Source organism: Mustela lutreola, chromosome 2, assembly GCF_030435805.1.
Source record: "Mustela lutreola isolate mMusLut2 chromosome 2, mMusLut2.pri, whole genome shotgun sequence".
In the NCBI taxonomy this organism is placed as follows: Eukaryota; Metazoa; Chordata; class Mammalia; order Carnivora; family Mustelidae; genus Mustela; species Mustela lutreola.
Window position 1 is genome coordinate 65,922,144 of NC_081291.1, and position 18,145 is coordinate 65,940,288.

Sequence of the window (18,145 nt, forward strand, 5' to 3'; positions counted from 1 at the left end):
ATGTGTTGAGCTCAGAGGTGAAGTTTACAGCAATACACTTCAAAGGATCATTCCTGTTGCTTCTAGAAGTGTATGCTGCAAAGACTTGAAACAATCCTAGCAGTGAGACATTTTGAAAAGACGGATTAGTGACACAAGCAGGACGTGACAATGGTTTGGTCCATGGAGGTAGCAGCAGTTCAGTGACAGTAGTTTAGACCATAACAGGAGCAGTAGAGGAGATGGTAGTGATTTGGGTCATAGGCGTAGCAGTGGATAAGGGTGCCAGTGGTTGGACCAGGGGAGTAGCAGTGGAGGTAGGTGGTAGTGGTTTGAACTATGGAGGTGGTGGCAGATGATAGTGGTTTGAGCTATGCAGGTAGCAGTAGCTGTGATAAGAAGTAGACAGCTGAACTTCCAATGCAAGTTGATTCAAGTTTTCTGGTCATCTAAATGTGAGATTAGGTAGAGAGAAAATGAAGTAATGGATAATTCTAAAGTTTCAAGACTCAGGGTTTGAGCCCTTGGAAGAATGAAGTCTCAATTTATTGAAATCATCATGACAAAGGGAAAAACATATTTATTTAGGGTAAGGATGTCAGTAGTTAGGCTTTATACATCTATCAGGCATCTTTGTGAAGGATAATCAATGGTTAGCTAAATATAACAATTTAGAACGTAAGTGAAAGGTCTTGGCTAGAGATATAAATTTAGATTTATGTTTCAAATGTGACTCCAGACTTCCAATGATGTCATCATAATTTCAATATTTTCTGGAAAGTCTCTCTCTAGGAAGCTGGCCTAAGTTGGCTGAGACCCAGAGATACATTTAAGCTCCCAAAAGTCTATAGTTTTTTTCATTGCTGTATCCGAGGAGTTTAAAACATAAGGGAGGAAGACTTGTGGGAGAAAGAGACACAAAGAGGACCCCCTAAGCCTCCATTTTAAAAAATGGTTATGTAATTTACTGATATAGGGAACAAGGAGGCAGAAAAGTTGGGGTGGAGAGAGGATAGAGAGATCATGGAGGACAATGACTTCGAGGTGTCTGTGGAGTATCCAAAGAACTATATGTCAAAGACATTGGATTAGTGGGTCCAGAGCTCAGAAGAAAGGTTCCAGATTTAGGACTCACATGCAAGAAAATGATCATTTTTGTTGTATGTAAATGGATGAGAACAAACATAAGATGCATGAGAATATGCAATCCTACATGGGATGGGGGCTGATATATTCACCTACTAATCAGGTCCTGGAAAAATTATAATTATCTGTTTGCTTACATCATAACTGCCTTACAGAGGCAAAAAGCTACATTAGTGGGGAAAATCCCCCATCAATTTCTTAACAGCATCAATGAACAATATAACACAAAGAGGCTGTTCTGAGACCCCTTGAAACTTCGTCAAATCTGAATGCATTCAGATCAATCCATACCTTTCAAGTCCCAGAGCCCTTCGATGATACCACAGTCAGTAGGATTCCAGAACTGCTTCAGCAAGTGGGACCCATCCCAGAAATGAGAGCACTGGGTATGGAGTCAAAAAACTCAGAGATGATCTTGTTTAGTTCAATAATCTCTTTATAACCTATAGTAATCACTGATTATTAATTCTCTTATATGTAAGAAAATGCCTTCTACCTACTCTATAGGATTTCTGTGGGGATTAAAAGAGATCATTGTGAGTGTGACTGGGTGGCTCATTCAGTTAAGCATCCGACTCGATTTTAGCTCAGGTCAAGATCTTGGGGTCATGAGTTGCAGCCCCATTTTGCTGAAGATTCTCTCTCCCCCCTCCTTTTGCCTCTCCCCCCAGCATGCATTTGCTCACACTCTCTTTCTCTCCCTAAAAAGGGAGAGAGATAATTGTGCCCACTCTTGTTGTCACTGTGGATTGATAATTTAAGTAAGTCTTCTCATGATGCTCAGCCATCTTTGTGAGCTCCTCAGACTTGCTGCAAGACCACAGAAACATTTGTTCCACGAATAACAACAGAGGCTGGAAGAAAAAACCCTTTGTCCTGCTAAGATGTTCTAATTATCAATTCTAATAGGTGTGTGTGTGGGGGGGGTTCCTACTCCACCAAGGTGCAATTTTCCAGACACAAGTTGGGTGTTCAATAGTTCAATTAGCATCAGCTCCCACAGGATAAGGGCTCAGTTTTACAAGACTGACCCTTGCCCACATATACAAAACTTCAGATGCCAATTGCAAGCCAGATTTTTCCCTGTGCTTCTGAACAATTTAGAAATCTCTAAACTAGAGGTTTCCGTGACCTCCTCCTTGGGTTTGATTAATTTGCTAGGATGGCTCACAGAACTTAGAGAAACATTTTACTTACTAGATTACAGGTCTTTTATAAAAAGATATAACTCGGGGACAGCGAGATGGAAGAGACGCATAGGGCAGAATATGGGGAAAGGAGTGCAGAATTTTCATATCCTCTCTGAGGTGATCTCTCTCCCCAATCTCTATGTATTCAACAACCCAGAAGCTCTCCAAATTCTGTCCTTTTTTATTCTTATGAAGGCTTTATGACATAGGCATGATTGATTAAACCATTGACTGTTGGTTATTGAATTCAACTTCCAGGCCTCTTTCCTCTCCCTGGAGGTCAGAGGTGAGATGGGGAACCTAAACTTTCAATCTTCTAATAGTTGGTTCTGCTGACAATCAGTCCCCATCCTTAGGTGACTTTCAAAATGTACCTCAATATCATACAAAACACATCACTTAGGAAATTCCAAGGGTTTTAAGAGCTCTGTGCCAGAAATGGGGACAAAGGCTAAACATACATTTCTTATTATAAATCACAATATCACACCTGCCCTGTCCACTGTCATTTCAAGGAAACCTTCTTTTGTACCCTTATTTACATCCACCTCCATTTAGCAATCCTCAGTCAGCTGGCCTTCCTATATTACAAATCATGATTAAAGACCAACCAGTTATGGGGCGCCTGGGTGGCTCAGTGGGTGAAGCCACTGCCTTCGGCTCAGGTCATGATCTCAGGGTCCTGGGATCGAGTCCCGCATCAGGCTTTCTGCTCAGCGGGGAGCCTGCTTCCCTCTATCTCTCTCTCTGCCTGCCTCTCTCTGTCTACTTGTGATCTTTCTCTGTCAAATAAATAAATAAATAAATAAATAAATAAATAAGGCCAACAAGTTATTTCCATCACAAGTGAAATGACAAATGTGAAACTCCTGTTATCTATTCAATCACCTTCGGTCCTTCTTAGAAACCGCCTACTACCAGAGCTCAGAAATCTAAGTTAAGACGCCTGCCTTTATGGTCCATCCAGAGGAGATCCAGTAGGTCCTTTTGTAGCCCAGAAATCCCAGATACAGAGCAAATACCTACAGAAACTTAATCCTCAGAAACAACCAAATTTAACTCTTTTTTTTTTTATTTTTAAAGATCTTATTTATTTTTTTAATTTTTCCAAATTTCACTCTTTGTTCCAATTCCCTGAGTATAAGCTCCCTGAGGTTTCTGGCCAGATTGCCCTCATTCTGATTGCAGAAGGGAGGAGGTCCCAAAGTCTGCCCCACCAAAACCTCTGAGGAGTAGGTTTCTTAGGATGGTCACTCAACAAGAGTGACCACTTGATGCCAGGTCTCATCTCTAATCCAACCAACACTGGCTTCTGACTTCCCTTTAGAATCCAGGAAGACTTTCCTCCAGATTCTAGAGCTGTGGGAGCAGGCCGCCAGATCCTACTTTGATTTTATGACCCTAATCTTCATTCCATCTCACATCCACAGTTGCAGTAACTTCCGCTGCCTCTCAAAGATAGAACACTTCAACAGTTCAGCTATGAGCCTGTAAAATGCAGCTTTCTAGATCTCACCTTAGACCTATTGATTGAGGATCTTTGTAGGTAGAGGTCCAGCTATCTGCATCTTAACTCACACCCCCAGTGAAAATGACGCAGTTGGTGTAGCACCACATTGTACACTGGCATTTGAAGATCTCTGCACTAGAGTAGGTGGGAAAACTACATTATCCACAGATCCAGTGTTGACTGCAGAGAACTAAGAGGATGGATGCCTGTTGCAGGGCTTCAGATGTAGCTTTCCTAGAGTAAGTCAGGAGAATGCCACATAGATAATGCTCTATCTTTCTGTGATAGCAAGCCATCCTATTTGCTTCTAGGCTAGTGCTAGGGGTGATAAATTTCCTGAGAATATTGTAGCTCATAGAAAACCTAGTCATAAACCATAAGAGACTCTTAATCTCAGGAAACGAAACATACTGAAGGTTGCTGGGGGGTGTGGGGTAGGGATAGGGGGACTGGGTGATGGCCGTTGGGGAGGGTATGTGCTATGATGAGTGCTGTGGATTGTGTAAGACTGAGGATTCACAGACCTGTACCTCCGGGGCTAATAATACATTATATGTTAATTTAAAAAAAAAAAAAAAGAAGGGAAATCTAGTCATTGGAGTACCTTCCAGGCTTTTTATGGACCATGGTGAACCCAGAGTCCCAAAGACAGAGTCTGGCAGTATTAGAGACCATGAATTATATCAGGATTTTATAAACTTATGAACAATTTTTAAATCATTATGGTGTATTTAAGTCATCAATACACTGTCAGGAAATGTGGGTGCACTTAGATTAAAATAAACAGCAAGAATGGGCTCATGAATTAATCATTTGAAGAAAGAATCAAAATCTTACTCATATGAGTTTTTTAAAGAAAAACTTTACATTAGAAGAAAAAAACAACTAAATAGGAAAATTAAATAATGTACTTTATTAAGAACAAAAAATACAAATATGCTGCCAAGCTTAGAGCATTAGGCACACAGCACACTCTTGGCTGGCAGGTGCAGCCATGTGCTCAAGGTAGTGGGCCTCCTCTCTCTTGTCATGTCCAGGAATGGCTGTCACTTCTTAAAAGCATATCATTGCATAATAAAAGAACAACAAAAAATGTTAATGCCTTCCATGCTTTTTAACAAATGCTTTTCAATGGGGAAAATTTTACTAGCATTGTTTTTGCCACAGACCACATGAACCAGTATTTGATGAATGCAAGTGAGAACCTGTTGCTCAGTGGTCATAGAATTGAGAAGAGAGGGCAGAGTGGCTAAATCTGGTGGTGGTGGTGGTGGTGGTGGTGGTGGTGGTGGTGAAGGAGCAATGGATGAAGGAGCCATGTCTTAGAAGCTCATGGAGAACATAGCTCAACCCTGAGGGGCCTGGAGGAGGATTGAATAAACACCCTTTCCAGAGAATGCCACAGGGACAGTGAAACTCTGGGGAAAGCTCTGGGGAGAGCTCAGTGTGAGTTAAGGAAGGAACTGAGTTGGGGCAGGGGGTTGCTGTTCCAGCAAGGAAGTGTGAGTTAAGGAAAGAAATGGAGGGAGAGGGCCAATGGGCAAGCTGTTACCTCTCTGTTGTGATGTCCACTCTCATAAGAGTATAATTCTTCCTGAAGAAGAGTGAGAAGATGGCATTCCCCTTTGGGTCCCTGGAAACTACCAATTTCCGTCGATTCACTCCGGAGTCACTGGTGGAGATTGAAAAGCGAATTGCTGCCACGCAGGCAGCAAAGAAAGCCAAAGATAAGCACAGGGAGAAGGACCAAGAAGAGAAGCCTCGGCCCCAGCTAGACTTGAAAGCTTGCAACCAGCTGCCCAAGTTCTATGGTGAGCTCCCAGCAGAGCTGATTGGGGAGCCCCTGGAGGATCTGGACCCTTTCTACAGCACACACCGGGTAAGGGTGATTGGCTGGGAAGGCTGTTCTGAGCTCTGGCAGAGGAAGCCTCTGCTCCACTCAGCCTAGGGCGTTCTCCTGACCTGGGTGATGTGGCTGTGAGCTAGACTCAGTTAATGACAAATGTATCCAACTCCCTCTTTGGTACTGTCTTCATATTTTTATATTTATGGTGGAGACCAATTAAACTCAAATCCTCAAAAGCAACAACAGCTGCTATGAAATTTTAAGAGGAAGTTGGCTGTTCTCTTGGATGACCACTGTCCTAGGATCTCCCATGATGTTGGCTGTCTTTGCAAAAGGGGGCAGGGATCCTGAGTCTTGGGGTGGGGGTAGAGTAGACAAGGGGATCAGAAATCAGGATGATTTAATGGGTGGTCCTCAAAGTTTGATCTCAGAATCCCTGGCGTTCCTTAAACTCTTTTAGTGGGTGAAGGAGGTCTTCTATACTATCTCTGTCTCACACACACAGTATAAGCAAAAGGGCATAAATAGTAACAAAAACTCTTTGGGGTCCTCAATAATTTCTTTTAACTTTATTTTTTCAGTGTTCCAAGATTCATTGTTTATGCACCACACCCAGTGCTCCATGCAATATGTGCCCTCCTTAATACCCACCACCAGGCTCACCCATCCTCTCATCCCTACCCCTCTAAAACCCTCAGAGTTTTCTCAGAGTCCATGGTCTCTCATGGTTTGTCTCCCCCTCCAATTTCCCCCAACAGCCTTCTTTCTCCTCTCCTTCATCCAATGTCCTCCGTGTTATTCCTTATACTCCACAAGTAAGTGAAACCATCTGATAATTGACCCTCTCTGCTGGACTTATATCACTCCGCATAATCTCCTCCAGTCCCAGTCCACGTTGATACAAAAGTTGCATATTCATCCTTTCTGACAGAGGCATAATATTCCATAGAGTATAAAAGTCTCCTGAAGTCATAACATTTGAGAACCACTAGTTTAAATGAGAGCTGCTTCATGACAATTTCCCTATTTGTATTGTGTCTTAGATGTTCCACACAGCAACCTCCCGCCCCCAAAATGATGTGTGCATGTTTGGGAGTTGGGAAGGACAGGAATCAGCCATCTCAAATATGGTTTATAGAGAAAATAAAAAGACACTAAAATGTCTTTCTCCCTCCTCTCACAGGCCAAGAACCCTCACCTTCCTAGATGCTCAGAGGCAAGGAGTAGCGAGGGCTTTACAGGGGAGACCTAGGAGGCAGAGAGCAGAGGGAGCATCCCCACACCAGGGTTGATCTGCTAATCAGAAGAGGAATTTAATGCAGCCAGAACCATATCCTCCAATTGCCAGAATCCTGGCCCTGGGGCTGAAGCATCCCACCAGCCCCAGATCAGACTCCTGCCCACTGGGCACTCTCAGTGGGCTCATCTTGATCCACAGTCAGTCACTGACAGGGCCTGAGGTCTTGCGAGGAGGGTGAGAATGTGGCCCTCAGTCCTTGATCCCCACTACCTCTGCCCCTCCACTTGGCTCTCCACTAATGGATGCATGGTTCCCAGACCTCGTCTTGCTCATAAGCCTGAAATGATACCATTTGTACTCCAAACCATGATTGTGTGAGGATGCATACTTCTCACTTCAGGTCCACCTTCTGCTTTGTTTTGTTGTAGACGTTTATGGTGCTCAACAAAGGGAGGACCATCTCACGGTTTAGTGCCACTCGGGCCCTGTGGTTATTCAGTCCTTTCAACCTGATCAGAAGAACAGCCATCAAAGTGTCTGTCCACTCATATCCTTTGCACTGTTGCTTCTTCCACATGATTCCTTTAAAATCAGGCTTTGCCACTGTGTTCAGCACCTTCTTTAGAGGTTAGCAATATGGGTGTCCTCTAATTGAATCCTGAAACAACGAAAACATTGCATTGAGAGAAAAATGTCTGTGGCTTTAATATGTTCAACATCTGAAAGCTGTCCCAAGAAAGAGGAGGTGCTCGTGCAAGCCACAGGTGGGTTTAGACTAGTCTGGACACACCTGGGCATGTATCACCTAAAAAAATGCCCTACTTATGAATGAGCTTTGCTGATATACAGGGCACATTCTTACCATGTGAGACGGGCTCATCTCACAATATAATAACCAATAAGAGGTCACCGAAGCTTCTTTGGCTTTTGAAATAGGCATGGGTTCTTACCCTGTGCCCTAGCCATGATGAGGACCGGCTGTTCATTGGGCAAAAGAGCAGCACCTGCCAGAGGACAAAGAGGACAGACGACAATGGGCAGAGCTTAGATTGTCTCAGTGGAACCACACTGGTCACAGACACTGCCAATATCCCAAGTTACCCCCAAACTACTAGCAGGCTACTAAGTTCAGTAGTCCAAAAAAATGTTAATAGTTCAAGGTTCATGCCATTGGGGAATATAGTAATGATTAGAGAAAAATCGGTCAAATGTCTGTATTATAATAACAGTTTTAGGTACCTTCAGAATCTGACTCCAGTTTTTGTTTTGTTTTGTTTTGTTTTTCAAGGCAAGCCAAACTAGGACAAAAAAGAGACTTTGGCTTCGTTTCCAAGGATCTTCCCTGGTGACTGTCCAAATTGGAAGTTCCTAATGACAAATTCAGCCCTGGCTTCCAGGAGGTTGATTTGCAAGAACAGCCTTGCCTCAGCTGCCTGACAGATGGTAGCCAGCCTCTTCTGGGGAGGCTCCAGTAAAAGGAGCTCTCTCCCCCCACTCTGGGGCAGCTTGCTGGATTGCTGGACAGCATTCAGTGAGCTGATAGCTCTGGCAAAGAGTCATTTCAAAAATGAAACTGCACTGCTCCATGTAGTTGCACTACATTTTCCTTTTACGTGTTTTATCTTTATGACCAAGCAGTGGGAGTTATATTTTCTTAATTCAATCTTGAATTTTCTGATCCTATAGAAGGATATTTAGTGGTAATAGTAGGCTACCATTTGCTAACTACCTCCTAAGTGTCATCACTGTCATAGGTACAGAAACCTTTGAAGAAGAGATTTGCATCCCCATCTTACAGATGATGAAATTGTTACTCAAAGGAATTAAATAAATTGTCCAAGGTCACAGAGTCAGTTAAGAGGCCTAGCCTGTACCCTGCTTAGAACAGTATCAGCAATAAGGAAGTAGGCCGTTAAGGGAAATGAACTGAGGTAATTTATTCTCTCAGTATGTCATCTCTACTTGGGTTTTTTTAAAAAAATATATCCAATTACATAAAAATCACCAATAAAGAAAAACAGCAAATATACAAACTCCTCTCCACACATCCTGGTTCAGTTACATCTTAATTATCTGTAAGGAACAGCTAATTAGAAATGAAATCCCTTTAAAGAATCAAGTGACCAGTGAATATTCTTTTCATCTTGAAATTTGATGAATCATAATTGCTGGATGGAGTCATAGCTGGACAGAAAAGCTCTTAGGTGTCTCCTTCTCACAAAGCCTGTATTTATATATTTATATATTATATATTTATATATTATATATTTAAATCTTATGAACTTGGTAGCTCCACTCCAAAAGATATTCTTCAAGGTATTGGAATTCCCAGTGTCCTATTACTAATATTTCACCAAAATTATAATTCTAATCAAATTTGCTATGAATGTTTCCACAAGTAATAGTGTAGGTAATATATTACCTTTAAAGGTTTGTGAAGTTGGAGATATGATTTTAATTTAATCCTTGGGTTAACATTTTCCTCCCATGTGAACACATTTCTTAATTTAATTGCAAGTCAACAGGAAAATGCGGTTTAATTAGCAGAATTTCCCTTTTCAAAATAGATGTGTTCCTAAGTAACTGTAAAACAGGGCACATTAAAGACATTTACAGAAAACTAAAATAGATTTAAATACTTCTGCTCAAACTGAAATTATGAAAGATGAGTGGTTCACTCTCTCTGTAGATCAAGCTTATCTTCAGACTTTGTTTTTCTTTAGGACGTAATGGTTAGGAACCCAAGCTGGTCCTGAGAAAAATGTCCTGTGGGGGAAATTTTTCTTTGGGTTTTCTCCACCAACATTTCTTCCCATCAGGTTACCCCTTCTTCAGTGTCACCTTCCCCTTGTGATAATCCCGTGGTTCAACCTTGAATATTATCATCTCTGGTTAGAAAGAGTTCGCCATCCCAGCCTAATTCTATCTGGAATTTTCTCCTTGCAGCAGCATTTTACATCCCTGTGCCTGCCTCCACCATTTCTAGCCAGGGGCCCATTTCCTCAGTGCGACTGATCTCAGCTAAGTGGGGAAAACCATCCAACTCAACTAATTCCCATGACAGCTGGTAACCCTCCCTTTAGCTCTAACTTCCTAGAAGTAGTCTGTCTTTTAGGAAAAAAGAGACACTTCCTGGACAAAATTTCAGGCTACATTGAATCATAAAGTGAAGGTGTCAGGGAAGAAAGACATTTTAGAGAAAGGATTCTTGTTTTCTTCCATCTTGCTGAGGGTTCTGTTATTAATCTAAGGTCACATCTCAGCACCATATAGCTAACTAACTTGTACAGCCTTGGAAAGATTATTTAAGTTTTCCAGCCTGTTTTACAAAGTATAGATATGATATTTACATAGAAGTTCGGTTGTATTAGAAATAATGTGAATGAAGTAACCAGCCCGGCATAGGCACTCAGTAAATGTTAGCAGCTGTTATGTGACAAGTTCAAAAAGCTGATCCTAGCTAAAAGCTATGAATTTAATAATTCAGCATCAAGGTGATTATAGGTGACATCAGAGAAGCATGGCAACTCTCAGCTTTTCCTTAACACAGTCTGCTCAGGTGGTTCAGTCTATTTATTACCGTCACTATTTTGGTCAATTGTGTGGGCATGACCCAAACTGAGCTTCCAGAAAGAATTGAGTAAGTAGATTTGCTGTCACTGTCATACCTGGGCCTCCTCTTTCTGTCCTTCTCTTCCTTCCCTTGGCAGCTTTTTTCTTTTATTTTTCCTGCCGGTCTCATTTGAGTATTGCATGCTTTGGGGTGGTTAGATATTTCCTTTTCTGTGGACTTTGGTGCATAAAGACACATGTGGTTTTCAACTGTGGAGAACTATCAGTTGTTGGTTCTCAACCTCGGAATCCCCTGGGGAGATTTTAAAAACATTAATGCCTGGGTCTCCATCTCAGAGAGTCTGATTTCATGGGTCTGGGGTGGTCTGGGCAAATGAGCTTCCCCAGTTACCTGCTGCATTCCCCTGCTAGGTGCACACATGAACCAAGTTTAAGGATGGCCTACTCTGAGAGGCAGGCGCAAAACTGAGACAGAAAGAAGAACAAATGGTTCTGGAACATATTCAGAAAACTACCCATGAATAAAGCTGTTTATGTTATCATGGCTCATATACTTCAAAGTGACCTTAATATTCCTGAGAGTATTCTCTTTCCCTGGGTTAGCAGATGGAACCCCTGCAGTTTGGGAGCATAGGAACTTTCCATAAACTCCTGCACCAACACGTCCAGGAGGGGTGCCCCCAGCTCAGCGTAAGACTGACATACATTTGCCTCAATAATAGGAACTCTGTAGAAATTTCTTTTTTGAACTTCTAAATTTTTTTAAAAAATTTTTGCTGGTCATAACATTAATACATGCCACAATAGAAAATACACTTGACCCTTGAGCAACATAGGTTTAAACTGTGTGGATTCACTTTTACATGAATTTTATAAAAATAAGTATACTACAGTACTATCAATGTATTTTCTCTTCCTTAGGATTTTCTTAGTAACATTTTCTTTTTCTAGCTTATTTTACTGTAAAAAGACAGTATATAAGACATATAACCTACAAAATATGTGCTAATTGACTGTTGATGTTATTGAATGGCTTCCTGTCAACAGTATGCTGTTAATAGTTAAGTTTTGGGGGAGGCAAAACTTATATGTGGGTTTTTACTGTATGAGAGGTGTCAGTACCTTTAACCTCTAAGTTTTCCAAGGGTCTACCATATGTTGTATTTCTATTAATAGATTAAAGAAGGCTAATCAGGTGTCACCTTAACTGATGCTAACAAATCATTTGATAAAGTTTAATATCTGCTTATAATTAGAAATACCAAGGAAAGAAGGAATAGAAGGGAATTGCTGCACTCTGATAAAGGGTAATTACTTTGAAGGAAGTAACAAACAGCATGCTTAATTGTGAAACATGGCTAGCTTTCCCTTTGAAATAAGAAACAAAAAGAAAGAAAGGGAAGATGTCAGTTTCATCAGTCCTATTTAACTTCGTAAATGAGAGCCCAGCCAGCATAGTAAGGGAAGGAAAAGAAAAAAATATATATAAGAATAAGAAAAGTAGCAAAGATGCCATGATCTACAGATAATACAACTGCATGATACAACAGCCAATATAATCTAGAGATAAGCTATTAAAGTTAACAAGACAGTATAGAAAGGTAGCTGGGTAAGTTAATATACATAAATTAGTTACATATTTATATACTAGCAACAAACAGAAAATAGCCAGGTTTTTAAAAATATCAGTTACACTGCTGTTTTAAAATATCAAGTATCTAGAAAGAGGATTATCAAAGTATGAATAAGATCTCTACAAAGAAAATTATGAAAAATATTGAGTAATATTACAGAAAACCCAATAAATGGAGAGATGTATTACATTCCTGGATTTAAAGTCACAATATTTTAAGACTTCCCAAAATAGCTAATAAATTTAATATGAGCCCAATCAAAATCCCAATAGGCTTTTCTTTTTTTATATTACTCAACAACCTGACTCAAAGATTTATATAAAATTGCAAAGAGCAAATTATAACCAGGATACTTCTGAGGAAGAAATACAAGGTGGAAAAAGAGAACTGGCCCTCAGGATGTTAGAATGTATTGTAAAGCTCTAATCATTGAAAATGTGTGTGACTAGGGTTGGATTAGTCAGAGTAGTGGGACAGAATTGTTGGCTCATCAACAGGCCAGTGCACATACAGACATTGAATTTGTGCTGATGGTGGCACAGTGGAACAGTGGGGAAAAGGCAGTTCTCAATAAATGATGCTGAAGAATTAGGAATCTTAACAGAAAAATTACTTTGCTCATCACAGCAAGTGTCCTCCTTAATGTCCATAACCCATTAAGCCCTTCTCCCCATGCACCTTCCCTCCAGCAACCCTCAGTTTGTTTCCTAGAGTTCAGCATCTCTTATGGTTTGCCTCCCTCTCATTTTTTATCTTATTTTATTTTTCCTTCTCTTCCCCCTTGTTCATCTGTTTTGTTTCTTAAATTCCACATATGAATGAAACCATATAGTATTTGTCTTCCTGTGACTGACTTATTGCTTAGCATAATACCCTCTAGTTCCAGCCACATCGTTTCAAATGGCAAGATTTCTTTCTTTTTGATGGCTGAGTAATATTCCAGTGTGTGTGTGTGTGTGTGTGTGTGTGGTGTGTGGTGTGTGTATACACACACACATATACATATATATCATCTTCTTTATCCATTCATCTGTCACTGGACATCTGGGCTCTTTTCATATTTTGGCTATTGTGGATATTGCTGTTATAAACATTAGGGTGCCTGTGCCTGTTTGTATCACTATTTTTGTATCTTTTGGATAAATACCTAGTAATGCAATTGTTGGGTCATAAGGTAGCTTTATTTACAACTTTTTTGAGGAAACTCTATGCTGTTTTCCACAGTGGCTACACCAGTTTGTGTTCCCACAAACAGTGTAAGAAGGTTTGTCCTTTCTCTGCATCCTCACCAACATCTGTTGTTTCCTAAGTTGTTCATTTTAGCCCTTCTGACCAGCGTGAGGCAGTATCTTCTTGTGATTTTGATTTGTATTTCCCTGATGCAAGTGATGTTGAACATTTTTGTGTGTGTGTGTTAATCATTTTTATGTCTTCTTTGGAGAAACATCTGATGAATCACTAAATTCTATCCCCAAAACTAACAATATACTATAAGTTAATTAAATTGAATTTAAATTTTTTAAAAAAGAAAAATTACTTTGAACATCCAACTTTATGCCACATACAAGAATCAATTCTAGGTAGATTAAAATCTAAATTTCTTTGTGAAAGACGAAACATAAAGATTTTAGGGGAAAAATGAGAATTTCTGATGAACTCAGTTTAGAGAGAGATTTATTACATGTGACAAAAGAAGCAGTAACCATAGAGGAAAAAACTGATACATTTTCGCACACTAAAATTAAGTACGTATGTTCATCAGAAGACAATTTTGTAAGAGCGTGAAAGCAAGCCTACTGAGGAAGAGATATTTGCAACACGTGTACCTAAAAAGTGTTTATATCCAGAAGATGATCCCCTACAAATCAAGTAGAAACACATCAGAGCAAACAATTTTGAAATGAGCAAAAAATTTGTATAGATATTTCACAAAAGCAGAAACCCAAATGGCCAATTAACATAAAAATTTTCTTAATCTTTTTCTTAATCAAGGAAATGGGATTTAAAATTACACAGAGAGATTATTATAAATGCATCAGATGAGGGAAATTTAAAATTTTGACAATACCAAGTATTAAAAAAGATATAAAATAACAGAAACCCATATAATGCTGGGAATGTAAATTTGTCCAACTTCTTTGGAGATCAATGGATATCATCAAATACAGGTGCAGATACACATAGACTGTGATTATTAATTAAACTCTTAGATACATAAAACGCTCAACAGAAATATGTGTGGGCTCCAAGATATAGCTATGAGAAAGTTTATGAACACTGCCCATAGAAAGCCCCAATTGGAAACAACCTAAATGTCCAAAAATTTTGGAATATGTTAAATATCTCTCTTACATTCTTAAAATGGAATAATGTACAGCAATGAAAATGAATAAACTATAGTCCACAAAACAAAGATGAAAAAGGCCAGACACAAAAGAGTGCATAAGTATGACTCCATTTATACAAAATTCATAAACAAGCAGAAATTAACTATTCTGTTTAGACATGCTTACTTAGGAGCTCAAAAATACAAATGAAACCTTTAAGACAGAGAAAGGAGGACATAATTGGGAAGAGGCTTGTGGGGTGTTTACAATGTTCCATTTAGCGACATGAGTAGTTATCTCACGGCCACTATGGACTGGATTATGTCTCCCCAAATTCACACATGGAAGGCCTAACCCACGTGATATACTGGAGAAAGGGCCTTTAAGGACAGTGCTAGGGTTCAAAGAGGTCAGGAGGGCAGAGCCATGACCCAGTAGAACTGGTGTCCTTGTACAAAGGGGAATGGAGCCCAGAACTCTCTCTTCCAAGTGAGGACACAGTAAGAAATCAATCCTTAGCAAGCCAAGAAGAGGGTTCTCACCAGAGCCTCTCCAAGAGGCACCTTCAACTCCAATTTCCAGCCTCTAGAACCATGAGAAGTCAATTTCTGTACTTTAACCACTCTGTCTATGGTACATTGTTATGGTAGACCGAGCTAATACATAAGTGTTCATTTTATAATGAATTTATAATTCATGTGCATTTCTATTATGCACATTACATATCACAATAAATAACTTAAAAACAAAATGATTTTTTTTAAATGGCCATTGCATATAATGCAGACAACTGAAAAATATAAATCAGAAGAGAGGACGTAGAGAAATCACTGTCGGTATTTCAGGTTATTATCTTCTCTCCCTCTCTTAGTCTTTCTCTTTCTCTTTCTATTGTGTGTGTGTGTATATATATGTATACATGTATATATATATACATCTATTTGAAGATCTAATTGGCTTTATCAAATGATTCATGCACCAGGCAGCAGCCCATCTAGCAAGCAGAGAGGCACTGAGAGGAGTTGTACAAAATGGAAGTCTTCATAGATAGGAGGGTGGGGGCAAGAAAGTTATTAGCAAAGGCAAAAGATTCTTCCAGAGGGGGCAGTTTGCTAGGGGAAAAAACAAGGTGTCTTCTCATGCAGAATACCTCATCTTTCTTTGGGGGATGAAGAGGACCTAAGTGGCAGACTCTTAGATGCCAATGGAAAGAACAATTTCCTGATTGACCAGTCAAGGCCCTATTTCCAGGGGAGGCTGAAACTTCCAATAGATTGGATTTTAAGCCCCCATTTGGGAACTCAGTCTAAGTGGCACCCTTTCGGGTCTGCAGTTTTCTTAACTATATATAGGCTGAGATTGTATAGCATGTAAAATCTCTATCCTTATTTTGAACTTTTAATGCAAAGCATTTTCTCTCAAAAGTAAGAGTTATTTGGGGATCCTGGTTAAATATGGAAGATAGCATGCATATGTTTTACCCCAACCCTCTCAGAACGCCAATAAAATGACAGCATGGGAAAAGAACGGTATAAATATACAAGAACAAAGAGAAGGAGAAAGAAAAGCGCAGAGGACAAAGATGTCATAACAATCTCAGAGGGCCAAAAGTGGGTGGAGGCCTGATAAATGACTCAGCACATCGGGGTTTGTTAACCGAGGTGACTGTAAAGAGGGATAAAAATGACAATCAAGGCATTTACCCCTAAAACCTCAGAGGCCCTGAAAATGTGAACATGATACAAATAGCAATAAGAGGAAAGAAAGAACGTGGGAGCAGAGTATGTTCACTTACTGCTGCTTCTGTAATATCAAGGAATTAAAGAGTATTCTTTAAAGTAGATAAATCAAGGAATGAAAAATAATTATATTTGACAGTACAAAGGTTAGCACTAAAAAAACACAACTAAGTACAATCAGATGATGCATAAAACAGAGGGGAAAAGAAAATTGCCAAATGGAATGTAAAGAGATAGCATACTAAGGGTGATACATTACAACATTGCAGTTATAATTATGAATTTACAAAGGCAACTGCTAGATTTAAAATAAAAACTGTTCTAAGTTTCAAATCACACACACAAAAAGCAAATAAAACATACCAGACAATGAAATATTTTTTAAAACTATTAAATACATAACTTAAAGTTACACAAACAAAGATCAAACAACTCTGTTATGTTAATAAATATAAATGGATTGGATTTATCTGTTGTCTTCACACATATTCATATATAACAAAGCAATAGCCAAGTTTATGTTGAATAAAATATACTGCTCCAGGTGTTTCAGAAAGGTCAAAATTAATGAATGGACAAAGATATAAGCCAAGGCACACAAAAAGAGCAGGAAGTCAGATGTGAATATCAAAGAAGGTGGTATCTAGGCCCAAAGTCATCAAACAGGATAAAAATGACACTTTGTAATGCTAAATAATCCAAAACAGTAACCTATATCTTTGCAATAAGTAATATGGCAACAATGTTCATAAATTGAAAATTATGACACTATAAGGGAAATAAAAATGTTATAAGGATTAGAAAGTGTAATTAATTCTTTCAGCCCATAACAGATCAAGTGTATAAAAAAGTATGTAAAGATATATAGATGACCTGAATAATTAATAAGACACATCTGATTCATATATATCAAACTGTATTCCCTAAAAAATAGAGAATATACCTCCATACAAATTGGCCAAATATTAAATCACAACAAAACCTCAAATAGCTCCAAAAAGTAAAAAGATGAGAAACATCCTCTGATCACACAGTAATAAAGTAAAAACAAAATTAGGGGGGAAAAAAGACATTTCCATTTAGAAATGTTAAAAACCTTTCAACTCTTATATTTAAAAAAATAGTACAAACTAAAGTTATAGAATTTCTAGGGAAGAAAAAATTTTAAAAGCACTTTATTTAGAACCTATAGAGTATAGTTAAAGATATTAAGGGGATAATCCATAGAATTAAAGCAGAGAATATTTATTTCAGTACAAAATGAAAAGAATTATTTAAGCACCTAATATAAAACCAGAAAAAGAACAATATATGAAAGGAAAATTGGAAAAAAATTTAATAACTTCAAAGAAAAACTTAACGAGTTAAGAAATAGTAAAACAGGGGTACCTGGGTGGCTCTGTCAGTTAAGCATCTGTTTTTTTTATTTCAGCTCAGGTCATGATATCAGGATCCTGGGATCAAACCCCACCTTGGCCTCCATGCTCATTGTGGAGTCTGCTTGGGATTCTCTCTCAGCTCTACCTCTACCCCTCCCCTGGCTCATGCTCTCTCACTATTTCTCTCTAAAATAAATAAATAAATAAAATCTTTGGGGAAAAAAAAGAAATAGAAAAACAGTAGAAATAATGAATCCAAAAGCTGTTAAAAAATATGTGTGTGAGATCTTTATACTGAAGGATAACAAAACACAACTGAGAGAAATTTTAAAGTATCAAATAAATTTAGCAATATCTTATGTTCAGGGATTAGACAACTCACCAGCTGTTAAAATGCCAGTGTTGTCCAAATTAACCTATAGATCTATGATCCATAATCTATAGATTTGATAAAGTCCCAATGAAAATCCTAGCAGTTCTGTAGGAACTGAATAGATTTTGCTTACATGGATGAAGCAAAATTTACTTAACTATTATCCTATTGATAGGCACTTATGTTGACCCTAATCAACATAATCTCCA

At 38.9% G+C, this 18,145-nt stretch overlaps 1 protein-coding gene across 3 annotated transcripts in view; it reads left to right on the plus strand.

The window, feature by feature from the left end:
• Nucleotides 1-5,436: 5,436 nt before the first annotated feature.
• Nucleotides 5,437-18,145, plus strand: part of SCN10A (sodium voltage-gated channel alpha subunit 10) — a 100,423-nt gene continuing 87,714 nt past the window's right edge. For all 3 annotated transcript variants that reach the window (XM_059162051.1, XM_059162053.1, XM_059162054.1), the window contains exons 1-3: nt 5,437-5,704; nt 7,340-7,467; nt 10,471-10,551. In XM_059162051.1, coding sequence (XP_059018034.1) covers nt 5,438-5,704; nt 7,340-7,467; nt 10,471-10,551 — 476 coding nt within the window. In that variant the 5' untranslated portion in view covers nt 5,437. The remainder of the gene's footprint in view (nt 5,705-7,339; nt 7,468-10,470; nt 10,552-18,145) is intronic.